The sequence below is a fragment of the Gracilinanus agilis genome, chromosome 5 (genome assembly GCF_016433145.1).
Source record: "Gracilinanus agilis isolate LMUSP501 chromosome 5, AgileGrace, whole genome shotgun sequence".
Taxonomy (NCBI): domain Eukaryota; kingdom Metazoa; phylum Chordata; class Mammalia; order Didelphimorphia; family Didelphidae; genus Gracilinanus; species Gracilinanus agilis.
In genome coordinates, this window is record NC_058134.1 from 57,219,205 (window position 1) to 57,247,115 (window position 27,911).

Below are 27,911 nucleotides of genomic sequence, written 5' to 3' on the forward strand. Positions count from 1 at the left end.
CTACCCACAGCGTAGAGGAAGACGGTGCTCCGGGCGGCCAGGGGCCTGAGGACACGGACGGGGGCTGGCACGGCAGAGTCTAATGGGAAATCTCGGGCACTGGCAGCTGCATTCTCAGAGGGTGCCCTCTGGATGCTGACCTTCTCTACAACTTGATGTGCCACTTTGCCAGAGAAAGTGCCATTCTGAGTCACTTTCCAAGGTCACAAAGCAGCCCATGCAATTCAATCTCATTCACTTTGTGGTAAGTCGCACAACAAAGCTAAGTATAAACAATATTTAATTGCATGCTTTGTATAAATTAGGCACTCAATAAACTCTTGCCAACTGAGTAGCTGCAAGCTATCTTACCTGTTAATAGCAGTTACCGGAAATGAAGGTTAAAAAAAGCCTTTCGAAGTGTAGAACCAGAGATCTCCTAGAATTTGCTATGGGCCCTTTAGCTACCACTAAGGCACCTTTCACAGCACTCATCTCATTAGTGTTAAGAACAATAAGGAAAGCTAGTGAAACCAGTTGAAAATGATGATCTCGATTTAGCCACAAACCAAGAATAATGCAGCCAGAATTACTGCAGCTTTCCCAAAGTCCTTCTGCCAATACAATTAAATGCTGGTCTGAAGGTATCGCCTTTTTTGACAGGATGAGAGATTATTTCTCTCTCCTTGCTAAATCAGTCCAATTTAAAACCACAAATTATGCTAAATGAGATTTAGGGCTTTGTTTTGTGGACACAAACAATAACCCCACATTCAATTTACTAGAGTTCTCCTAGCCATGTGGTGTGCATAGGCATTCTGTGCTTGGTTTTCATTTCATCTGTAAAGAATCCTTTCTCTCCCAAAATACATAACCAACCCAACGTTCTGTCCCAACTATGAAATTTAGTTCTTAGACACCATAAAACTCAAATGACATTAATCTTCAGGCTTGAATTTTATAAGTAACATTTATAGGTAGCCATGCCATTATCAAGACACTGCTATTAGAGATGAAAATTTCAAAGCTCATTTTTTGATAGGCCAAGGGATTTATTTCCACTAAAAATAACAACTACACATTTACAGAATATTTTACAATTTCCAAAATGCTATCCTTTCAGTGGCCTGAGGTGCAGGTAGCACCTGAAATGGGTTTTAAAGGAATCTGGGATTCTTTCAGGCCAAAAAAAATAAATAAAAAGAAGGGAATGTGTATCCCAAACAGGAGAGAAGAGGGTACTCATGAAAAGACACAGAAAGGCGTTTTGGGGGAAAAGCTAAGAGATTTGATTGGAAGGGAACATGGGGAAAATTGAGCAATATTAAATAAGACTAGAAAGTGGATGGGAGCCATATTGTGGAAAAGTTTAAATGTCAGCTTAAGGAGTTTATATTTGGTCAGGGAGGTAAAAGGGACCTACTGAAAGATTCAGAAATGAGACAGAAAATTTATAAAGGGTTTTGAAAATTAATCAGAGGAATTTACCATTTAAAGAATGGAATGAGATTAAACATGACTGATATGATTTCTCACAGCTGTTCTTCATCAAGTGACTCTTGGGGTGAAGAGTACTATAAAGGGAATTTCTGTTTGGGACTCTTTGGACTAGGTGACTTCTGAGGAACCTTCCAAAACCAAAATAGGAGCACAGATTTAGAGCTGGATGAATCTTTGAATGTCACTAAGCCCAACTTCATCATTTTACAGATGAGGAAACTGAGGCAGAGAATGAATGACTTCCATTGTTATGGTCTGATTCTGTAAAGTTGTATTATGCTTATTTCTATAATAGTAATAATGATAATAACTAGCATTTCTATAAGTGCTTTAAGAGCACTTTACAAATATTATCTCATCCTCAAAACCTTGGGAGGTAAATGCTCTTATTTGTCCCTATTTTAAAGATGAGGAACCTGAGGCAGGTAGCCTTGTCTCATGTTCACACAGCTAGCTAGTGTCTGAGGTAAGATTAGAACTCAGGTCTTCCTGACTCTGGGTGTCCAAAGTCCCATAGGTATATGGTAGAACCATGTCTCTTCTATCTCTAGGTTTTAGCTTCTTTCCAAGACTCAGCTCAAGTATCACCTCCACCATGTGGCTTAGTTGTTAAAGTGCTTCCCTGCCCTCTCCCCAACAAAATTCCAAGAACACTCCGGCCTTTTTCACTATAAATTTTGCATTATATTTGCATATATATATATATATATATATATACACATATATATATATATATATATATCTCACATCCCTTAAATGGAGCTAACCTAAGTTCCTAGAAGGTGTAGACTATTTTGTTTTTCTCTTCTTATACCCAGTGCCCAGCACAATGACTTAAACAAAGTAGGCACAAGTATGTGACTGCTGAGCTGAATTAGTAAAAAAGGATTATGAAGAGAAAGAGGAGGAATTACATCTCTTAAAAAGCAGGTACCAAAGGCTATCTGGAATTAGCAGTAACTCAAACAAAACTTGGCTATGTCCACAAAAAGGCAGTCAGCTGGAGATATAGGTCACATAAATAAAAAATGAATTCCATCTAATTTTGACACGAGCTTTTATAAGGATTATTGAGAAAATCTGGTGCTAATCATTTGAAGATACTTCTAGAAAGTGTAGAAAAACTATTTTGAAGAAAAGTTTAAGAAAAATGATGACACTAGCCAAGTCAATGTTAAAATGTAAACTTTACACAGAACACACATTTGGAAATGTTCCAAACCTGCTGATCAGTTCTGTTTCTGTACTGGTGGATGTAAGAACCTATAAGATGTGAAGAAGTAGGGCGGTGAGGCAAAGGAATGGCTCACGCCCCAAAAGAATGAGTTAAAAACTCAAGTCATGAAAGGAATGGACAAACATGATAAAAAAAAAAAAGGGGGGGGGGAAGAGATGGACACAAAGGACTTGATTTTTTTTGAAGCACATGATACAGTTTCTGCTCCTCTCATCTCTCCTACACACATGCCAGACCCAGGAGAATTGGTGGCCTGCCTTGGCTGCCAGGTTATTTGGGAGATACTCCAGATGCTGGAGAAGGGAGCTACACCTCACCATGCACTGTCTGTGCCTTACCCGGCTAATTCAATACAATGAAGGGAAAAAAAATGAAAAATAAAAATGGCACAGAACCTACCTAAAAGGAATTTATATATACATACATATGTGTATATATATATATATGTATATATATATATATGTATATAAAATACCAGATAGAGTATTATGAAAGCACAAGAGAAATGCAGACAAAATTCTAGATAACTATGAGAAAGAGGAAGCCAGGAGACATTTCTTAAGAGCTTCTCTGAGGCAAGAAACCTCAATACATCCAATCTAAGAGTCAGCCAGTTGAAGACTTGTAGAAGACAAATAGAAAACCCTACTGGCCCCACTTTCATTTATTATTTCCAAATAAGTCATTTCTTCTTTGCCCAAACCCTCCCAAGACTAGTGCCTTTTCTCCCCTAATTGTTTGCTATTTGTCCTACAAATATAGTTGATTTGTAAATAACTGTTTGCATGTTGCCTTTCTCCATTAAACTGTGCACTCCTTAAAGGCAGGAAACATCTTTTGCCTTTTTTAATATACAGGTACTTAATAAATGTTCACTGATTGATATGGATTATGAGTGATAAACCACCATCAATTATATTCTTGAGTCCTAACTATGCTAAGAAATGCATAATAGAACAGAGACTGTAAAATCCATGGGTTCACATTAAAAAGAACACCTTCCCTAACCCCTTTCATGCTCCACAAAACAGTACCATTTATTATCAAGCCAACAAAAATGGTGAAAATCTTTTCTTATTCTAGCTGGATGAAGTTTGGGAATTTTTTTAATGATAAAAACAATCACAAATTCTGTGCTCCAAGGTTTGAGGGATTTTCCATTAGACTTGATGAAAATTCATTTTTATAATCCACTCACAAAGGAAAAAAGAGTAAAAGAGAATGGTCAACTTGGATTTTTGAAAGCTTTTTTAATAATTTAAGCATTCTATTACAGAGCATCTAGTTATATCCCCTCATTCACCATGAGAAACTGAGGCCTAAAGAAGGTAAGTGAATGGTGCAGGGTTACCCAAGTTCTAGCCTAGATGGAACACTGGGCATCTGGCTTAAAATCTGTGTTCTTTCCACTGGGCTACACTTCCTTCCCTAAAGAGGCATCCAGTTAAAACCTAACTTACATTATTTTCACAGTGCCTGGCATACAATAAATGCTTAATAAATGATTATTGAGTGATTGAGTCACAAAAAGAACACTGGCAAAGTCATCTAACAACACATCAACTCTTCCAAGATCATCTCTAGGAGATGACTATTGAGTCTAGCTGTTGGTATTAATGTTGTTCTTGGGGCGACTGGATGACTGGATAGAAAGGCAGACCTAGAAACAGGAGCTGGGTTCAAATATGGCCTCAGATATTTACTAGTTTTATGACCCTGGGCAAGTCATTTAACCCAATTACCCAGCCCTTTACTTTTCTGCTTTGGAACTGATACCTGATATCAATTCTATGATGGCAGGTAAAGGTTAAAAAAAAAAAAGGAATGTTTCTCTTGGAATCAGATTTGTGCTTCCATTGGTATAGGGATAGCCATGTTTGGAAAGAACTTCTTCCAAGATCAATCAGCCCCTGTTCTCAAAGTGGCTGCCAAAGACTCATAGCCAGCATGTGTCAGAGGTGGGGACTAAACCTGTATCTTCCTGACTCTGATACCTGCTCTCTATTCGCTATGCCACACTATCTCACTGATGGAACTCTATGTGGTTAACATACCCACTCTTCCACTTCTATTTCCAAGGCCCTGGCTACTGAAAATAACCATTTTTCAACTCAACTTCTGCTTTCACAGTCACATGTAGTAAAACCAACTAGATGCCAGCAAGAATGCGGAAAACACTGAAGAAAAGTAAGAGGGAAAAAAAAAACCAGATTTGTTGAATCCAAATCAGTCACTTAGCAGCAAATTCATCCTAGCCAAATGCTACCCCATTATGAGGTGGCATTCATTCTCCAAGCCATGTGGCATCTCTGAGGAATGATGGGGAACAGCAGCGGCAAACAGGCTAACTTGGCATCCAGAAAGCTAAGTAGCTGTTTCTGAGAGAAGGCGTCATGCAGCCCAAGAGGCAAAGAGGCCAAGCTGCAAGCAGCGCCAGGCTCTCCAAGCAGCGCCAGGCTCTCCACGCAGCAACCTCCTGAAAATTGAAGGACAGACACTCCGCAGGAATGCAAGATGTGTGGAAAGGCAGGCCTGGCATACACTGCTTCACACACCCATATGAATGTCCTCTTCAAATGGCAAAGGAAAATAATAGGGAACTTCAAAACCATGTTGACTCTTAAAAATGGCAAACCCTTCATCTAAGAAGTCAAGTGTTCTGACCATTTGGGGTGTTTCAGCACAAAACAATAGGTACAATAGTGGGTGGTGAACCCCCCCCCACAGCTGCTATTCCAACAGGGATGAGTTGGGGGCTACAGTTAACATCACCACCTTTTAGCTGGTATGACAGAAGTAAGGCTCTTTTCAGGCTGCTCAAGGATCATAGAATCAAAATTCTGGAGCTGAAAAGGACTTTGGACATCATACAGTCCAGAGGCACCAAACCCTGATCTCTCTTACTTCCTTTGGCCTTATATCTCTAACACTTAACAGAGTGCCTGGCACACCAGAGATTTCTAATAAATATTTACTGATTGACTGACTTGCAACACTCCTGAGTTTTGGTTGGACAAGATTAAAATATAATTGGGAAACATTTAATAAATAAAAATAAAATAGAACATAGGTGATGTTAATATATGGTTTTCTAAGTCAAATATAAAGCCTACAAGGATCCTTACAGGGGTTTAATGGCCCCATTTCTATCCAAGTTTGAAAAATCTGATCTAGTTCAATCTCCTCATTTTACAGATAAGGAAAGTAAGGCCCAGGAAGGATAAGTGATTTCTCCAAGGTAACAGATTCAAAGGCAGAATTTGAACCCAGAGCTTCTTACTCCAGAGCAAGTGCTCAGTCTGCAGGTCTAGACAGAGCTTAGAAGTGATCTCAAAATCATTTCTGAAAAAGGCCTAAAATCTCAATCACTACTTAACAGATAAAAACTGGGGAAAGAATTTCTTTTAATGCAAAAACTCAAGGAGAAGAATTCATAGGTTAGGACAAAGTCTCATTATACAGTATTTTAATGCAGTATGTATTGACTTTCCAACACTAAGTAATACTGGATATTTTTAAAATTAGGTGCTAATTATGTAGATGCCAATCATTTGAGCAAATTAAAAATTTTAGCCATGAATACCTTAAACATGCACATTGCCCCAAGGTTCTGTTCTTGGCCCTCTTCTCTTCTCATTTTATACTCCTTCCCCTAAGATATCTCATCTGTTCCCATGGCCTCAATTATCACCTCTATAAAGATCAAATTGAAATCTCTATCTCCAACCCAACTACTTCCATGTTCTATATTTCCAGTCATCTGCTGAATATTCTACTTGATAGACTGTCTGCTTCTCAAATGCAACATTTTCCACATTATCTTTCCCCATCAGGCCTGCCCTTCCTTCCAACCACTCTTTCTTCTACTGAAGGCAACCCCAATTTCTCAGTTACTCATGCTGAGCCATCTCTGACTATCCCCTTTCCAGTTTTTCCCATCATCCAATCAATTATCAAGTCATATTAATTCTATCTCTGTAATATTTATTTCATTGGTTCCCCCTTTCTTCTGTTCCCACTAATTGCTCTAGGTTTTTTTCACCTGTAGGATTGTAACAGACTTCTCAGTCTTATTAACCCTAGTTTATCCCTTCTCTACATGCTTCGTACTGCTGCCTGGGGCATCGCCCTAAGTAAGACAATGGCCCAGACTATTTCTCCAAGGAAAGATTTGACTAGGGAGCTTCTTTAAAATCTCTTTTGGGGGGGCAGCTGGGTATCTCAGTGTATTGAGATCCAGGCCTAGAGATGGGAGGTCCTAGGTTCAAATCTGGCCTCAGACACTTCCCAGCTGTGTGACCCTGGGCAAGTCACTTGACCCGCATTGCCTACTCTTACCGCTCTTCTGCCTTGGAGCCAATACAAAGTACTGACAACAAGATGGAAGGTAAGGGTTAAAATTTAAAAAAAAAAAACTCTTGACTCAAAAATATTATAATCTGCAAGCTAGGGACTGATCTTTCCACTACACAAAACTGACTCATTAGACAACACTTTGTAGCAAGTGATGGTGATTTTAATTTTAAAACTAACTTTGCTCTATCAGGAAAGAAAATAACATGAGTTTGATCCTGTCTGCTCTAAAACTTGCTTCCCTGTCAGGACCTAAGAGAAGCAATTCAGGTCATATGACCAATGAACAAATTCCCAAAGACGGCAATCATACTCAAGTGACAGGCTGAATTTCCATCTCTTCTAGGGAGAATTCATCTGAGAGAGAAGAAATCTTCACTCTATAGAGGTCATCTTAGCCTGGTGGCTCAATGCCTGTGCAGTTTCAATGAATCAGATATGAAGAATACAGACATCATTATTTATACACATAGATCAGTTTCAGAATTTTAAATTATCAGGCGTAGATATACAAAGGGAGAAATATCTTCTTTTAAGTTTGTTTTACTTTTTTTTACAGACTTACTATATAAAGATATAAGCCTTGATAGCCCATACTTTTATAGACCAGAGGATGAATAGACACTACGGAAGGGCTCTGAATATATACATACATATTTAATATATATATATATATGTGCACCACCCAAATCTGAAAAATCACAGTTCAAAGGATCAGGAAGTGAGATAGATAGACAGATAGATAGATAGATAGATAGATAGAGAGAGAGAGAGAGAGAGAGAGAGAGAGAGAGAGAGAGAGAGAGAGATAAATGATTTAAGTAGTTTTCAAATGTCTTACCAACAATGTGAAGATCAGAATAACTCACCAAGTAAATACTTAATGCCATCAAGGCAGCTGAGCTTATTTCTGAACTATAGGTAGTTTATGGCTACCTTTTCAGGAGGGTTTTTTTTGTTCTTTTTGTTAATTTTTAATTAATTAGTATATAAGTGTTTGTGACCCCCACAAGTATGAACCATTCCTCAAAATGAACAGCACGGAATGAGACAAAACAAAAGGATCCAAATGTCACTGTCTCTAAATTGCCTTCATATGATACTTTTAACTCTTCCATCTGGCACTCTACTCCAATGCCTGCCTTGCCACAGGCTAGAGAGAGACCCTGGATTCTCAAAGCCATGTCAGTTAGAATGAGCTTTGGAAGACCCCACAACAAGGCAGAAGGATGGACTATGGGGAGCAGCTGGGTAGCTCAGTGGATTGAGAGTCAGGCCTAGAGATGGGAGGTCTCAGTTTCAAATCTGGCCTCGGCCACTTCCCAGCTGTGTGACCCTGGGCAAGTCATTTGACCCCCAATGCCCACCCTTACCAATCTTCCACCTATGAGCCAATACACAGAAGTTAAGGGTTTAAAAATGTGAAAAAAAAAAAAAAAAAAGGATGGAATGAGGACTGGCCTAGGGAAGACAGGCTCATCCCTATAGCAGTACCAGGTCTATGAACTGCAAAGTCACATCAAGGTCTGAAAGGTCAAATAGCAACAGCAGCAGTACAGTCACTGCCACTGAAATATTAGTATTAACTCACATATAAGCCTTTTAAAGCCTGAAAAGTACTCTACATACATTATCAAATATAATTCTCACAACGTCCCAGAAAGGAGGTATTACTTTTTTTACTACTTTAAAGATAAGGAAAATGATGGTCAAAGGGGTTGTCACTTTGTGATGGTCACACAGCTATCAGGTATTAGAGGCTGGATATGGGTCCAGATCCTTGGGACTTAAAAGTGCCCCTCATTTGTGATTTATATATAATTCCTTGTAAAGAATAAATCTGAAGCGCTGGTCTGATAGTTCCAGAAACCCTCATTCCTCTACGGCAGCTGGGAACCAATATAAACATTATAAAGATTAAGCAGGATTACAAAGAAACTTCTATTCACCACCCATATATGAAGATCACAACTCAAAGGATCACATTACTTCTCCAGCTGCCTCAGTAGTACAATCAGGTCAAGAAATAAGGATATTCATTTGACTAAGAGCTAGGAAACATAGGTCATGCTCTTTAATAAATGCCTGTTGACCCCAAATCTGATAAATAGGTAATTCACAACATACCCATAATGTTCTAGACTGCAAAACCGGATTCAGTCTATTGCTGGTCCAAGCTACAAAACACTGCCCTTTAATCTGGAGACACATTAGCTGAGAAATATTAGTCTGTTCACACAATAGAGTTAATGTCTGGGCTCATTATCTAGATGCCAATTCTCTTAGCAAATTAGGAATTTTATTCTTGAGCACCATTTTAATGATTATATGTAAAAAATTAGAGCCTTTTCACTGTCACATTCAAATAATTGTACTCTTCAGAATCTTTATAAGCAAAGAAAGGTCATAAGCATTTCAGAATGATTAATTAGCTTTGTTTTCAGACCAAATAGACAAGGTGGGTAATGAACTAATTACACTTTAAGAATCTGAAGTTTAAAAGTACTGGGAAGATAACAATCTTTATAGGTTTTATGGGATTTTCCCCCAAATAGCCATTAAAATAGTAAAGAGCAATAGTGAGTGGTTATTTGAAGAGATAAAAGTTTATTAATCTAGCTTCTCATTAAAATGGATCTACATATTTACCATGTTAAAAATAAAACAACTAAATATCTAAGTCTCCAACTGACATGGCTAAAAAAAATTTTTTTAAACCCAATAACACTTTGGATAGCTTTATATTTAAATAAGAAAATTACTGCTACTCTAAGCCAAGCTATCAACAAGTATTTATTGAACACCTACACATAGGCACTTAATGTATTTCATTATTGATTTAATTAAAGCAAAACAGATCTGCTTAGAATTCTGCAGCTCTAGTCATTTTTAGCAACCAAAAATATTCTTGGCCTAATTCATAGGAGGATAAAGGGTTCCATTTTTCATTCATTCATCCAATATGTACTGAAGCCCACTCTATGCAAGATGCAGTAGCAAATACCTAGAAGAATAAGTCCTGTTCTCAATTTTCATGAGGATTCAAGACTAGAAGCAGCTTTTTCTGGGGAAGGGGAGGGAATGCAAGAGCAAAAGCAATAAGGAAAAAAATAAGGTATGTTAACATTTAAAGATAACGTCTCTGAGATAAATGTCCCCAAATTATATAATATAAATGGGTATTCAAACACTTTCTAAAGATGAGGCTACAGTGAAAGTATTTTTGATTTCTTCAGAGTCAGGAGGGTGGCCGTGTTCTTGTTTCTCCTCAACTGGGATCCTGTAGACCTCCGGATTCTTTTAGAAACATTCATTTAAAATTACCTTCCTGTGCTCCAATGTACTATTGTGCTACCAAAGCAATACATCAAGAAAGAGCTTTAATTTGGAAGCTGGGTCTGCGGAAATGGTGTTGGATGGCTTGGAGAAGAAGTGACTCCTAGTGAAGGGTGAGCCGAAGGACAGAAGACTTACTCAGCCTGGAAAGAATGCTTAACAAGTGGTGTCTGGAGCTTAAGAAGTACTCCTTAAGTTTAAAGCATTAAGGAAAGTCTGAGAGAAAAAGAAATTAAACTAAATCAGTGGAGAAAGAAAACTGGGCTAAGGAAGGTTATTCTAAAGGGACCAAAATTGACAACAGATAATTATTCACCCTAAGAAGGACAAGAGTAGAATGTATAAGCCTGTGTGACCTTGGATAAGTATCTGGGACTTTCTGGGTATCAGCTCCCTCAGCAGTAAGATGGTAAGACTAGATGGCCTATGAGGTCCTTTCTAGCCCTAAATTTATGATCCTGGGGCATTTCTTTCCAGGCTGCACCCCTGAAACTCCTGCACTATTTCTACAATGTCTCCCAAAACACCTTACCCTGGAAGCTCACTCCATCCCTCAATTTTATACACTGTGGCCTCTCTGAGAGACTGGTTTCTCATAGAATCTCCACTTTTAAGGAGGAGTTCTGCAGGCAGTTAGGTGGCTCAGTGGCTAGAATGCTGGGCCTGGAGTCAGGAAGACCCATGTTCTAATCTGGCCTCAGACATTTTACAAGGTATATGACCTAGGAAAAGTCACTTACATTTGTTTGCCTCAGTTTCCTCATCAGTCAAATGAGCTGGAGAAGGAAATGGCAAACTGCTCCAGTATCTTTGCCCAGAAAAACCCAAATTGAAGTCACTAAGAGTCAAACATAATGGAAACCACTGAACAAGAACCACCTAGGTCAGCTATGTCTTCATTCCACTTCAGGCTCTGCCAGACTTTCTCTATAACCCCTTGAAAGCTCTCCTTTAGTTTCCTTTTACTTCCTTTGTGACTTCCTCTTGGAGGGCAGGAACCGTGTCCCTTTCTGCTTTGATTTGTAATCCCAGAGTTTTGCAGGCTTGGCACATAATGGGCACTTCCCAGATGCTTGGTGACTTGCCTTGATTCTGCCTCAGTGAATTTCTCTCTTCCTTTAAGGCCCAACCTGAGCACCATCTTCTGCCTGAAATATTTCCTAATCCCAACCACAAGTACCATCCCTCCCAAACTACCTTATATTGAATGGCTATGTATATATTAAAAAATGCTTCTGTTTGAACATGATTGACTAACAATCTCCCAGTGACTCAGTTTCTTTGCCAGTCAAATTGGTGGGCTAGGCTGGATAATCTCTGGATTCTTAGGGAGCTCTAAGATTCTTGAAGGACACACCAAAAATGGGTTTTAAAGAGGGGAAGAAATTCAACAAAAGAAAGGGGGGAGGTTGGAATATTCCAAATATATGGAGGAATGGGGACAATAAATCTCAGGGCATGCTCAGTGGGCAGACCACAGGAGTTTCACTGGAAAGACATAAGGAGATGAGGCTAGACAAATAGAATTGTTAAGAGGGAAAAAGACAAAATCACAAGAGCAATATAGACAATGACTACAACGATGCAAATGAAGAGTAATAAAAGTTAATATTTCTATATGATGTAACAAAGCACAATGGATCTCTATCTGGCTGGTCATGAAGCCAAGAAGAGCTCAGTTCAAACCCTACTCTCACACATAGTAGATATGTGATCCTCAGTGATTTGCTTAACTTCTCAGTGCTCTGAGCACCAAAGATTAACTTTCAGTAAAAGGCAGACCTGCATCGGTAGAGGGAGTTTCATTACTGAGAGGTTCCCCATATCATATGACAGAAATCACAGATCTCAGCTTTATTCCTTTTATTTACATGAAGCTCCAAGGTTTGCAAAGTGCTTTCTAGATATTATTTCACTTGATTCACACAACATACTTGTAAGGCAGTAGCCATCATCATCTCCATTTTACAAATGAAGAAACTAAAGCTAAGAAAGGTTCAATGATTTGTCCAAGGTCATCTAGCCAGAATGTGTCTAAGGTAGGATTTGAATTCAGTCTTTCTGACTCCAAGCATAAGAATACAATCTTTTTACCAAGGTGTATCTCAATAATCCAGGGAACAGAATACTGTATAACTATCACACTTACTCTATTAGATATTTTTTGCTTGCTGTGAGGTTTTTGTTGGTGGTGTTCACATTACAAGGAAAGGTTCAATTTGAAGCAGCAAAACAAAAGGCATTGGAAAAATACTTTTGGGGGAAGTTTGTTTAAGAAAGCCAAAAGACAAGCTTACTCTCTTGTATACCTAATCTTTTTTGTTGCATGAAGAGCACGAAGATACCAATTCACCCACAGTAGGAGTGACAAAGTAAACCAGACCTGGTGCCAGTGTGATCAGTCTTCTCAGCGGACCTAAGAGTTTAATCTTTGGCAACCTGGGAACCAGGATTCCAGAGGGGGTGTCACAGTCAGTCTGTCTGACATGGAAATCAGTAGCCAGGGGCTCTGAGAATGGAACCCAAGGAGGGATTTGGAACTTGGAACTGAGCCTGGGGTCTAAGGGAACAGAGATAAAGCTACAAACTCAATTCCTTTTCACTCACCAGAAACTAAGGTGGTACAAGGAGAGAAGAGCATGCCACACAGGTATTGAAAAGGAACTCTGGCCTTACTTCCGAAGACCAGGTAGATTTCCTTTCACTTTCTCTCCCTCCATGCTCTGTTCTCCAGTACCTTTAGGGGATGTTTCAACTCCCTGCAATGTTCCACCTCCACCAACTATGGAGGAAAGATATCCTACACCCCTGTTCCAGTTGTCCACAGATGGTCAAATGGACCGATTCAACAGGTATAATCACAAATATACTGCCTTGTTTCCCAATGTGTGGGAGGGACGATTAGAACAGCAACAGGATCAGCTCCAGTAGTTCCGGTATTCAGTGGAGTAGAGCTGGGACCCGTAGAGTTAAACATAACGGCAGTCAAGAGAGTAGTGTAGTGAAGAGTCTTCTAGCCCCAGGAGAAACCTGGCTGGGGATAAAGCTTTCTTCATCTGTTCCCCACCATCATAGTCCTTAAGAGGAGGTGGTGCCAAGTCATATTCTCATTCATTCTCTCTCTCTCTCTCTCTCTCTCTCTCTCTCTCTCTCTCTCTCTCTCAGCACTGCACAGTTGATCCCTTCCTCTTTTTAGACCTGCTCTCTTCCGGGAGGTGTCATGACTGCCCTTTCCTGGCTATCCCATCACCTATCTGCCAGATCCTTCTTATTTATATATTTACCAGAAAACCATCCATGTCCCAGTCACTAGCCTTGGTTCTTTCTTGGTCCATCCTCTTCCTTCTCTGGTCCCCAACACATCTGCCTAAGGGATAGTGGAAAATTAGAGGGTGCCCGACCAGCAGCTGAAACTCAACATTTCTAAAACTGAACTCATTCCCTTTTCCCCCACCCAAACTCTCACCTCTTCCTAACTATTCTATTTGTGCTGGGGATATCACCATTCTTCCAGTCACCAAGATCAGCAAACTTACACTCAGCCATAACTCTGCCGTCTCCTTCAGTAGCCAATCCTGCTAACCCATCTACGCATGGCCTTCAGCCCACTGACACAAGCACCACATTGATTCAGGTCTTCCTCACCTCTCTAAGACAACTGCCGTCCCCTCCTTAATGGTCTCCAGGTCTCCATTCTCACATCCCTCCAGTCTGCCTTCCTCCGCAGAGCTGCTAAATTAGGCATAGGTCTGACCATGCCACTGAACTACGCAAAAAGGCCCAGGATAAAATACTAATCCTCTACTTCGGTTTTAAAGCCCTCCAGAGTATGGTTCCAGTATATCTTCTAAGGTTTATTTTACATTACTCTCCTTTATCCATATTCAGTTAAAGCAAAGTCTATCCCAATTTCCCCAGGGACCTAGCACTCTGTCTCCCCAGAAATTACTTTGTATATATTTAACTGGAGGGGGGGGAGGTTATGTACTTGAGGCTTCCCTCAATAGAATACAAAGAAGAATTAGCCCTCCCTGACTGTTACATTTTTGTCTTTGTGTCCTTAGCACAAAGCATAAGACCTGTCCTATGTAGCAGGTGCTTAATAAAAAACACTTGCCTAATGAATTGGTTAAAATTGATTAGAGACCACCATAATATATTTATAATTTCCACTAAAATAGCTTTTGCAAACACATTTCCAGGAACATATTTACGTGGTGAAGTGAACTTGTACAGCCACAATGAAAATACCACTGAAGCTGCCTTTCTCCTTCCCCAAAAGAGTTTCTAAAACTGTGTCTTTTTCAAGAGAGATGTTTTTACCCTTCTCCCAAATTTTTAGTTTAGGTTACAGCTTGCAATTTTTCAATAGATCCATGCTAGCCTCAGTGTAAATTTTCCTTCCAACCTCAGGAATCTTATACAATTTTTGTCCATGTTCTTTCAAAATTTCTCAGAGTGCATCTACTCAGGAGAGCCTCCCTCGGGTTTTCTTACTATTTCATGGCTATCAGAGTAATATTCAGATTGTTACAACCCCCCATTCTCACTACTTGGCTAGCTTGTTTTCTCTTCCAGTCTTACACTTCCATGATGTTTTTAATACCATCATTGTATGTAGCCTATTTTGACCCATTTTCTACTATATGACAAAAGCTTGACATTCCCACAACATAGGGTGGAGGCATAGTCTTTCAAAAAGCTCCAGTTTAAATGTAAATCTAATTAAATGCAAAATACATCATGGGAGCAAAAATAAAAAGGGTGTGGGGGGGAGGCAGAAAACAGCATATAAACCATGAGCTAATGAGCTTGACTTCATTCTTAGGGAAATTCTAGAAGAGATTATTAAAGAGACAAGGAAATATAAAATATCTCTATATTTTCTAAATATAGAAAGGGAAATGTTCATAACAAATAACCAGCATGGCTTCATCAAGACCAGGTTATGCCAGACTAACTGCCTTTCCTTTTTTTGACAGGAATAATAAGCTGCGAGAGCTATCTAACAGTGAATGACAGAATCAGCATCCATAAAAATTTTGACAGGCTAAAGCATTGGTTTGAATCTAATTGGATGAAATTCAATAGGAAAATATAAAGTCTTACATTTGGATACAAAAAAAAAAATTAAGTTCACAAGGATAAGATGGGGGCAGGATAGCTATTCTGAAAAAGATCTGCAGGTTTTAGTTGAATGGAAGCTCAATGAGTTAGCAGTATGATTTAGCAGCCACAAAGGCTCCTGGGATATGCAAGGAGGACAGAGCCCCAGGAATATGTTGATAAAGTCTTCCTGAATTCTACTCTCATCAGAATTCATGTAGAATATTGTGTTCAGTTCCAGCCACTGTAGTTTAAGAAGGACAAAGATAAGCTGGAGAGTGTCCAGAGGAGGGCAATCAGGATGAGGAATAGCCTTGAGCGCATGTCACAAGATCAGTTGAAGGAAGTAGGGCTAAATAGACATGTTTTAGCCTGGAGAGGACTAAGAATGGAGTATGACTGTATTTATAGGGCTGACATAGCGAGGGGGATTAGACCCATTCTGCTTAGTCCCAGAGGGCAAAATCAGGAGCATGGAAAGAAGCAAACTGAGGCTAACAGTTAGACAACAATTAGAGCCCACCCCACCGAAGAAACTGCCTTGAGAGGTGGGAGGACCTCTCTCCTTGGACGCCTTCAAGCAGGGGATGGATGGCCACTTGTAAGGATTCCCATCATGTTTAGACTAAAGGCCACTGAGGACCTTTCCAGGTCACAAATTTGATGACCATAACCTTTACTTTTCATCAGCCATTAAGAAAGTTTGAGCTATTTATTATCAAGTAAGATATTATTATTAAATGAGAGTATAGTTGTACGGTATTTAGCACGGTCAGTCCTGACACATACTAGGCATTTTAGGAATAGTTATTTTTCTCTCCTTACCTGCTACTTTACTAGATGCAGGGGTCCTGGGAAAAAGGAATCCTAGAGAGGAAATGCCTGATCTAAACTCCTCTGTTTTGCATTTAAAAGCTCTTCACAACCTAGATCAAAACCTACCTTCCCAGTCTTACTACATCCCTCTCCTTGATTCACTTTGTGATCCTGACAAACTGGTCTTTTCACTGCTCCTCAAACTCCATATTCCATCAGCTTATCTTTGCCCTGGCTCCCTCCCAGGCCTGGAATGCTCTCTCCTCACCTCTTCAAATCCCCAATTTCTTCAAACTACAAAGTATCAACTCCTATGTAAAGATGTGGACCTTCTTGATCTTCCAGCTGCTAACATCTTCCCCATGAAGCTATAGTATATATATTTTCTATGACTGAATGAACAAAACATTTATTAGGCACTTTCTATGTGCAAAAACCATTCTAAGTGCTGGTGCTACAAACAGAAAAGCATGTAAGTCTCTATTCTCAAAGAACTCACATTCTAAAAGGGTAAACAACACATATGGAAGGTTTTAGCTTTAAGTCAGAGAAAGAGGAACCTGTATCCTGAGGACACAGCAGTAAAGCAGATGATGATGCCTCTTTGTTGTTATCTCCACCAATAAAGTCCTCTCATTGTGTGATGTTGGACTTCTTGATGATACCAGGCACTCTGAAGCACTGCTACCTCCGAGGCTGCTGAGTTCAGTCTTGGGCTTTCTCCATGGGTGTGATGGGACATGGTGGTCAAGATGGCTTAACTTGCCTGACTCTGCCTCCTGTCTTACCCTCAGCATGCCTTGCTACTTCGGCAGGGATACTCACCTGGACTGCAGGTAGCAGTCAGTAGAGATGGCTGGCCCCTTTCCCTTGGGACTTACATCCCTTGGAGGACTGCCGTTCTCGGTGGTAGCAGCACTACACTAGCAACTGTGGAGATCAGAAAGAAACTGTGGGGGTCACAAAGGAGATGATATTTGTTATATGGATGTGCATGGTGTCTCCTTGATAAGAGTTTAAGCTCCTAGAGAGCAGGGATTGTTTCACTTTTGTCTCTATGGGCTTTACACATAGCAGTTATTTAATGAATGTTTATTAATTAATCCATCGATTGAAAAGCAAGCTTCAAGTTCTGAAATATGTGCAGAAGCATGAGCTCTAGGCATCTAGGTGAAGAGATATTCGCCAATATATCCAAAAGAAGATTCATTCATTATCTTTTCCCCAAAACCGATTTATCTTCCAAAAGTCCATATTTCTGTCAGAGATATCACCATCCCTTTAGCTCCACAGGTTTGCAGCCATATCCTGCTGTCTGATTTCTCTCTGAACTTCCTTTTGAGGAGGACACTCGAGACCCACATGTTTTCATCTCTCTCCAGGCTGCACTCCTGGCTTTCCACCAGACTTTCTCCTCTTACTCCCTTTTCTAGCTTATTTTATCTATAATTTCCTTAAGGACAGGGATTGCCTAGCTTTTTGTTTATATTTATATTCTCAGTGCTTAGCACAGAACCTGGTACATAGGCTTGTCAACTTAATCTGCCTCAATTTCTCTTTCTCTTTAAGGCTCATCTCAAGCACCATCTTATATATGAAACCCTTCCTCATTCCCCCTGCCTCTGCCTTCACTACTGCCCTCCCTCCCAAACTAGGTAGTATTTTTTGCACTGATTCCCTTTACATTTATGTTGTTGATACCCGTGTGTGTGTGTAAATATGTCTATGTATTTCCACAAGCACATAAGTTCTGTGCAAGAAGGTGGTGTTTCATTCAATGAAATCTCTGTAGCTCTGGTGCCTAGCACAGTGTCTGGTAGAAAGTTAAGAGAGGTTTATTGGTTGATTGTTTGCAGTTTAACTGTTTAATAAATGCTTAACCTCTCAATCTATTGTGAAGCTTTAAACAATGAGGATTCAATCTATCTTTCCAGCTTCATTCTCATTTCTCCTCTCCATTCCTCTGTACACTTTGCTATCCTTCACAATTGGAAAGTACTCCCTCCTCATCTTTGCTTCTCAAATAGCACCTCCTACATAGAAATCTTTCCTGACCCTCCACCTGCTAATGCCTCCCTCCAAAATCACCTAATACTTCTTGTTTGTTTTGTTTGTTTGTTTGCTAAACCCTTTCCTTTAAGTATTGGTTCCAAGGCAGGACAGCTGTAAAGACTAGGTATTGGGGACTAAGTGACTTGCCCAGCAGCATCACACAGCCAGGAAATGTCTGAGGTCAGATTTAAACTCAGGATCTTCCGTGTATAGGACTGGTTTTCAAACTATTGAGCTTCTGACCTGTCCCCCTCTCCTTGTATTTCTTTTGTACATCCTTATAGGAGTCCATTCTGCCACAGTTATAATATAAACACTTTGAAAGTAGGAACTACTTCATTTTATCTTATTTATTTTATTTCCAGTGTCTGGCACATTACAAATGCTTATGGATAGCTTGAACAAGAAGAAATGGGCTCTAACTGGAAATACAGCAGCAATACCGCCAGCAAATTTTTCCTATGTCATAATTTTGCCCTAGGGCTGACCCTGCATATTTGGGCTGTTAGGCAAGTTTTACATAGAATTCAGGATCCCATATGCTTATCTAGAAAATTCTATAATAATACTATAACACCCAAACCTGAGTGATTTTTCTCCTTGCCATCACTTTCAGATGTTATTGTTTAATTAATACCTGTCAGCAATAAAAAACAGTGTATTTTTTTCAAATCCAATCTTTCATGTGATGGCATAGTAACAAACTGATAAATGAGCACTAATTAAAAAAATAGGCTATTGATCAAAGCTTCTGTATTATAAATACACTTATATTCTGTTAAAATGCAAACTGTGAGTTGTTTTGAGGCTGTCACAAGATAAATTCTTGACACTGAAACAATTTATTTAGCATATTTCCCCCATATTTTAAGAGTGATGCACAAAAACTTTTACATGAGCCATGACAAATAATCTATGAAAGAGGGACTACCTGATGACTTTAGAGTAGGAAGGCCTTGAGCAAATAGTGAAGGTCATGTCATGCTTATGAGTTGATATAATCACTATTTCTTACTCAATACAACAATCTTTTACATCTATGGAATGGGCCTAAAATGTACTCTGCTGTTTTTTAAAGGGCTTAATTTTCTTTGTGGATGTCTATATATGGGGAAATGTAGTATTTTTAAATGGAAAGTGAGGCTTAATTTGTATTATGAAGCTTTTATAATAGAAACCCATGCTTTGAATCCATCAACTCAAGGTTTAAACAGCATAATAATAACCCTCATGGACATTGTTTTTGATGGTCAAAATATTAAAAAGTCAAAATTGCAAGACACTGCCTCATCCATTATTTAGCCAAATCCAGATTTGGGCTTTCTTTTAACATCAAGTGGTCCTTATCTTCTCACAGTTCATAAAAGTTCACCTTATTTTATTTTTTTTTCAAATAAGACCCAGCTTTATCATCTGTGTGGTCTTGTCATTGCAGCATATGATCAGATTTGGGAAGCCAGAGCCAAAAAGTGAAGGGAAAATGGCCGATTCTTCGATAGAAGGGTGTGTATGTGAACTGAAGTTTAAACAGATAGAGATAAGCAATCATATTCACAAGCCTGGTACATAAGGAAGGCACAAACTTGATGATTTTTCTACTTTTTCAAAGGGCTCTCCACAAAAAAGCTGACCTTGATTATTTTCTAATGCATAAGATAATAAAAATCTTCACCTTCCACGGACAGATCAGAGCTCCAAAAGAAACACTAGTCTTAAGATATTTGGGTCATTTCATATATCTATAATATAAGCCTTGGGAAATGGTGGCAAAAATTCACTTTTTTAAAATCAAATTTTGATTCTGAAGACTTAAGCCATTAATTCAAAGAAAACACACATCCATGTCCTACACTGTGTTAGTTTCTTCCCAACCCAGAATAAGCCTCCATCCTTCTATAGTAAATGACATTCTTCTACACAAAATGGTATTTAGTTGTAAAAGAATCACCATAAACATACACAATGCATGTATTTTAAGAAGTGCTATATTTTTATTTTTAAATTTAAATCTGCGTAATTTACATGAGTATTTTTAAACAGTCTACCACAAGGAAAGTCCCACATATGCTGGATACAAAAATCCTGAGCAAGGCAATACAATTCTGCCAACATTGAGCCAGATATCAGAGATGAAATGCTTCTACATTGAACTCTAGAAGTTCTATAGAAACTATAAGCAATCAAATTTCAATATACATGGTATTAAATAGTTTCTTTCAAATATGGAAATAATCATTTATTGTGAGTCAAAGTTATTTCCCCCTAAGCCCTGAACGTTATCAAATAAGGAAGACAGAAAAATTGCATTTCCTCTTTAGAATGTTCTACATTATTTTTGGTGTATACGCCCAATATTCTCTCCAGTAGCAATCTGCCCCATTATCCACAGCCAAATACATTGCAAAACAATGCTACACTCACAGGACCACTGGCATTTATCTTTCTATATCTCAACAGTGACCTCTAACGGACAAATCCTGCCATGTTTTTCTCTTTAAAAATGGGTTAAGGAGAAGTGGAGATAAGAGAAAAAAGACAGCTCCTAAATACCTTAAAGTGGTCAGACCTGAGAGGGTCAATTTTATAATACTGTATTGATTTAGAGTTTGGAGGGACCACAGAGATCATCTAGTCCAACCCCTTCGTACTACAGATGAGGATATAGAGTCCCATAGAACAAAATGACTTGGCCAAGGTCAAACAGTTAAATGGCAGAATCAGGATTTGAACCAGGGGTCTTTGATTCCAAATCTAGCACTCTTTTTACTGTACCATGTTGAGGAAGAAGTGGAACAGAATGACATAAACAATACCTAAAGAAGAGAATACCCCAATAGCAACACATGGAAGGAGATACACTTCTTTCATTAAGTAGCTAGACAGTATATAGCATTGGAACAGGAGTCAGGAAGATCTGTGTTCAAATCTTGCCTCTGACCCATTCTGGCTGTGTGTAGAGGGGAAAAACCACAAACTCCGAGGCTCCATACAACTTACTAAGAATATAAACTGAAATAAAGTGAGATTTGTATCAGTGGGGAGAGTTTCCAGATCATGGATTATCTACCAAAAAAAAAAAAATAGCAATGAGAGATTTGTTCCAGATCCTTTAAAATCCTCAAGTTATCAATAGTTTTGAAATTTAAATCTAAAACTGTCTTACATTAATTTGGTGTATTCTGACATCATTTTCTTTAAAGACCATAGAGTTTGTAGATAGAATGTGCCATCTTTTTACTGAGCATGCCTTTAAAAAAAGAATTTACAGTTGCCTTTAGTTTTTATACCACAAGCATTTTCCCTTTGAATCTCTTCCACTGGACACATCCTTGGAACAATTTTAAAATATTCAAGCATAGTCAACATATCTAGTGACAGTCTCCAACATCATATGCCACATTCAGTATCTACTGTCCCCAACTCTCTAATTAGAGAAAGAAAATTTGTATCCTTATCAGTTCTCTGAATCAAAGGTCCTCAAATCAAATTGGATAATATTAGGTAGTTGACATATAAATGCTAGCCATTGTTCTCAAGTAGTTTTCAATTCACAATTGAAGTAGCATATACTTTCTGAGAAAGATTATCTTTTTGCCTACCTTCCCAAAAGAAAGATAGCAAACGGTAAAAAGGGCAGATATTTGTAAGGGAAGGGAGTCATAGTTGACATATTTGTTCCCGAATAGCCTTTATCGCATTTCCCGAATAGCCTTTATCGCAGGTTAACTAGGTGGACTATTTGGCACATTTCATTATTTTTTTAAAAAAATAACAGGAGTTTACAGAATATGAGCTGGGTTTTGAAATATCACTAAAAGAGATTCATTGAGTATTTTGAATATGCATAATTTTGCAGGTTTTTAAAAATGAGGACTTGAATATAAAAAGTTTCACACACTCTTCCATAAGCCTCTTTAGATATCTGAACAATATGATTTCCATATACTCCTTGACTGTGAAATCAACTTTTTCTTTTTCTAATGCTGTCAGTGTCAAGAGATAATCAGTCACTGTGGGAAAAGCATGACTCCACTACATTTTGAAGGAAATGACCACAAACCCAAAAAAGGGAAGGCTGTGGTGGCTAGATGCTCTTTCAACTCAAAAAGATATTTTTTCACTTCTTACTCCTTTTTTATTTCCTCAGAAAGCTATGACATCTTCTGCCCAATCCCTCAGTAGTGGCCCCTTCAACCAACCAAAATATCTCCTGACTTTTTAATTGGTCTTTTAAATAGTCCTTCATTCATACAACTAGACCTAGATGAAAGGTAAAACCTCCAAACAATAAAAGCTCTCTAAAAGGGAAATGTGTATGGCTTTCAGAGAAAAATTATTTCCTCTCCCAACTCCACTCCCAGGGAAGAATATCACTTGTGGGGCAGGTTATAGGTTATAGAAGGGATTGTTTTTCCCTTAATAAGCTAGAAGAGAAGATGACCTCAAGGACCCTTCTACTGTTAAATTCCTGCTTTTGAGGTATTTTCATCAGGGATACAAGTACCCAGTACCGTATAGAGAGAAATAGAAAAGTAATAAAGATGTGGGCTCTGGCTTTAAAGAGCATTCAATTAACAACTAAACAGCATGAAACAACTAAGTGTTAATTTTTAATATAAAAAGGCACTCAGAATGGCCTATAATAGTTGGAGGTGTCATGAACTACATGAAGTCTACTTAGATCATAGAGCTAGAGTTAGATGGGAGCTCAGAGCCCATCTAATCCAATCCCCTTGTTTTTATAGGGAAGTAAAATAAGGCCCAGAGAAGTTAGCTGATTTACCAAAGGTCAGACAGTGACAGTAGCAGAATATAAACTCATGGTCTCCAAATCTGTTCTTTCCTCTCAACCATTATGATGAGTCTAAAGGAATATCTGCTGGTAATGATGCAAGTACATTCTAGGGAGAGAAAATGGAATGAAGGGGGGACTCTATGATTCCCTGATAATGTTGGGTATGAGTGGAAAATAAACTCATATGGATAGAAAACAGCCAGGGCAGAATTTTTAAAAGTTCAGTTACATTCAGTGAATGTCATGTGTAGTCCAGTAAGCATTAACTCTTTGTACAGCTCACCTTTTAAGGTATGATATTCTTACTTAATCCTAAATCATGTTTCTTTTCTTTTCTTTTCTTTTTGTGGAGTTATTAGAGTGACAGATGAGAGGAATTTTGTACCTGAGGCTTACCTCAATTTTAATAATTCATTGGGAGATATTTGAACTAAAAGAGAATACAATTATTTGGAACTAGTTGAAGAGCCAGACCCTTCCCCCTAAACAGTGATTTCATGTCAATTTAGAAGGTAGTTTATGATGGAGTGTCCCAAGAGATCTGTCCTTGGCCCTATGTTAATGAACTAAATGGGGAGAGAGGGTTGTCATGGCAAAATATGAAAGCTGTCCAAGTATTTGAAGGACTGTCACCTAGAAGAGGGATTAGACTTATTCTTCTTAGTCCCAGAAGGCATTACTAGGAATAGCTTAGAGACAACTTAGGTTTGATCTAATAAAAAAAGTCTTGAAAATCAAATGTGTCCCATTGATTGGAGGTCTTCAAACAAAGCCTGAATGATTTTCTGGGTATGTCATATATCAGTGGTATCAAAATCAAATAGAAACATGAACAACTAAACCATACCAAAGCTTCCCCAAAAGATGCATATTGACTTAGTATATCTATTTTTTTTTACTAATATATCAGTATATTAAAGTCACATAATTCTACATTTTCATCTGGTTTGGTCTGCTCTCAGGAGTTTTGTGGGTCACATAGATCATCAGTTTAACATTTCTGTTGTGTAGACAATTCCTTTATCCAGGGCAGATTGGAAGGAAGGATAGAAAAAGCATTCATCGAACATTGCACTCCAGGATTTTTGCCAAGTAAAACTTCAAACTGGGTCACAAGAAGTGAGTCAGACAAGATTGAAGCAATTAAACAACATGTGTCAGGCACTGTACAATGTTAGACAAGATGATCATGAAGACTCCCTTCAACTCTGTGATATTTTTGTCTCCTTTATGGTCAATTCCATCATCAACATTATTACTATTAATAATAACTAGAATAATTGCTAACATTTAGGTAATACTTTGAAATGTGCAAAGCACTTCACATTCACAACCTCATTTCATGCTTAGAACAACAAATGAGGAAACTGAGGCTGAAAAGATGTTTGGCTAAGCTCTGCGTTGCACAGTGTTTGAGTCAAGGTTCAAACCCAGGTCTTCCTAACTACAAGTCCCACAATCTATCCATGATAGCACTTTGCCACTTCTAGCTAGAAAATTGAAGCTGAGGATGGAACACAGTATTTTGCTATTGATTTTCCAAGTGTTCCAAGCAAAACACGGTTATTGGAAGGATATAAAGGATGAATGGATGACTTAATAGTCCCAGTAAATGAATTCAAAAACTAGAGATAACCAAAACTGCTTGTGGATCAGAATTAAACATTCTACTTACCTATTCCTCTCTGGTAAACTAGATATTTGATTATTCATTTCTTTTGTGCCTTTACCTATAGACAAGGCATCTTTTTCAAAACCTCTAACACTGGCATAGTTTTAAAAGCACTATAAACGGCATGATTTTTCTAGGCCTTCAGCATAAATCAACTTTGGGAATTCGAGGCAGATGTGTTCCCAGGGTTACCTACCACATCTTTCAACATGCCAATTGTTTCTTCCATAGGAACAAAAGAGAAAATGTCAGTCTTTGGAGACTCAAAAGATATAATCGGCATATTAAAAGAAAACATGAATAAATACTTATGCAAGATATAAGCAGGGCCAAGGGATTTAGTCCCAGAGGCTTTAGAGCAGCAATGCCAGCCAGCCTGCCTATTAAAAACAATGCAAAGTGAAAGACACTGATTGCAATAAAAAGTGACAGAAGGGTGCGCTAAGCTGCTCTGCTTTTATGCATATTTATATTCCTATCAAATGGACATATTTACTATAAACACTTGGAAAACCATAGCAAAAGCATTCATTTTAAATGCCAGAAAAGTAGTAAAAGATGCTAATTTGACCTTAGTGGAACAGATCAAGTGTCACTATCACTGTGCTCTCAATGGTTTGAAACACAAACTGCTAAGCCAATTAATTAGTCGAATGGATTCAGCTGAGTGTCTCAAACATCCCACTTTTCACTCACACATAAAATTAAGTTTAGAAGTATAGATAGATGCACATGTACACATATACATATGTACACACATTAACATACACATACATAATCTTAAGCTTGGGTCCTTTAAAAAAAAAAAAAGCTGGTTTTGTTTTTTTAAGTCAATTTAACTCCAAATTTTTTTCCAACATGAAAGCATTTCTCCTATCGTACCTCTTAAAGAAAGTCAATAAAGCACCTACTATGCACCTACTAGGGATATTAAAAAAAAAAAAAAAAAAAAAAGAAGGCAGTCCCTGGCCTCATGAAGTTCTCAATCTAATGGGGAGACAACCTGCAAACAAATATGTACAAACAAGCTCTATACAGGAAAAATGGGAAATAGCTAACATAAGGCACAATATTATGTGGGTTTGGAGAAGGCTTCCTACCTGAGCTTTCCTGCCTGAAGTTTCCTTTTTGTCAGATGGTTGCATGAATTAAAAGTATAAAAGACACAATATATTTTCCACTTTGTTATCCCAATGACTACCATAAGAATTCTAAATTCCTAAATGGGGTTATATTTGAGATTGTGAAATAATTTTTTGCTAACACGTTGATGAAGGTGACAAAATTGACAGTAGACGGCCTATCTAAAAGTAACTGTTTTATGAATAAAAGCCATATTAAGAACTTGTCATGTGGCAAGTAATGTATAAAATGTTTGAGGTACAAATAGCATTCTTATGCCAACAAGCATTTATTAAGCTCAGATAGAGTGTCTGGCCTGAAATTAGGAAGACTCATCTTCCTGATTTTAAATCTGGCCTCAGACAACAACTAAACGTGTGACCCTGGGTAAGTCACTTAACTCTGTTTACCTCAGTTTCCTCATTTATAAAATAAACTGGAGAAGGAAATGGCAAACTACTCCAGTATCTTATTAAGAAAACTCCAAATGGGGTCAGGAGGTCAGGCACGACTGAAATGACTGAACAGCAAAAAACCATGTTAAACAACTGGGCACTGTGTACTAATGAGGGAGATAACATAAACAGGCAGGGCAGAGAAGAACACTTTGGTCCAGAAATTTAAAGAAATGGTGAACAACAGGGTAGTATGCAAACAATGAAACTGCACATCCTCTCTGGAGGTAATATTGATTTAATTGGGAAGGGTGAGAAAATAGAAAAGGCCAAGGCGAATAGGAGGACCTACAGCTCCAAGAACTGAGCTGAGTGCCTTGGCTCCTCCAGAGTCTCCAGTGGCCTGGTTTGGAGGGCAGTGGCAAGGCAGAAAACTGAAAAAAAAAAAGAAAAAAAAAAAAGAAATCAAAATGGCAGCTTCCTTCATGTCTCTGGGCCTCTGATTCCTCAGATGTAAGTCCCTCACACACACATTTCCCTCCCTAAAGGTCTTGGTTTTCAATATCACAACCATAAAGCATTGAATAAATGCTAGTTATTATTAGTTACTATCATTATTTATTATTATATTAGCAAAGACTGGATGATTATTTGTCAAGTATGTTGTGGAAAGGATTCTCACTCAGGTCCTGGTGAGGCCAGGAGCCCCCGAGCCCCCTTCCAAGCCCGACATTCCACGGAGATGCAGAGGAGTGCTGCACCCTTCCAGGGACCCTTTCTGTGATTCCTTGTCTGTATCTGTTTGGTCAGCAGACCTTCTACCTTTATTTTAGCAGCTGCTGCCCCGTCAGTACAGTGTGTCGGTGCCTGTGGTTCTGCCTTTGCCTCACGCATGAGCAACACAAAGCATGTGCTAAAAACGAACCGCCCCATTCCTAAATCCTGCACAGAAGTGTGAGCTAGCTGTCACTCTCGTTTCTCAGTAATCAACAGCTATGTGACATTGCTTCAAGCTGTGTATTATATGTAAAATATAAATTCAGACACACACAAATCTCTCAGCATGACATTTTGCCCAATTTCATTAGACTTTGAAAGTGCCCTAACAAATCCTTGCTACATTATTAGAAAACCATTCAAGTCTACAGGAAATATGACAAGCACAAAAGAACGAGAGTCAATTAAGAAGGGGGAAAAGTGAGCTCTTGTCATTAACTTCCTCAAAAACAAAGTTATACAAGTAAAATGGCCAACACCAATAAGTTATTCTCTAACAAGCAGGTATTAATTATAATACATGTTAATCTTAACTCGAACACTTCCATGGATACCCAACCAATCTTTAATCCAACCCAATATTATAAGTTTGAAAAAGGAAAACAAGCATATAAATACAATTTTAAAATATCCTATAGATTTCCCCTCAATTGAGAAGCCAAGGAAAGTGTGTCATCTAAGGCATTTATACCTACTATCCTGGTCCTTTTCAGTTTAGAGAGAGAGAGAGAAAGAGAAAGAGAAAGAGAGAGAGAGAGAGAGAGAGAGAGA

At 38.5% G+C, this 27,911-nt stretch overlaps 1 protein-coding gene across 1 annotated transcript in view; it reads right to left on the minus strand.

Moving 5' to 3' along the window:
* The window catches only part of RSU1 (Ras suppressor protein 1), a 226,872-nt gene that overhangs the window by 180,504 nt on the left and 18,457 nt on the right, over positions 1-27,911 (minus strand). The window contains exons 4-5 of the mRNA XM_044678921.1: positions 5,058-5,192; positions 5-163 (exon numbers count right to left, since the gene is read on the minus strand). Coding sequence (XP_044534856.1) covers positions 5-163; positions 5,058-5,192 — 294 coding nt within the window. The remainder of the gene's footprint in view (positions 1-4; positions 164-5,057; positions 5,193-27,911) is intronic.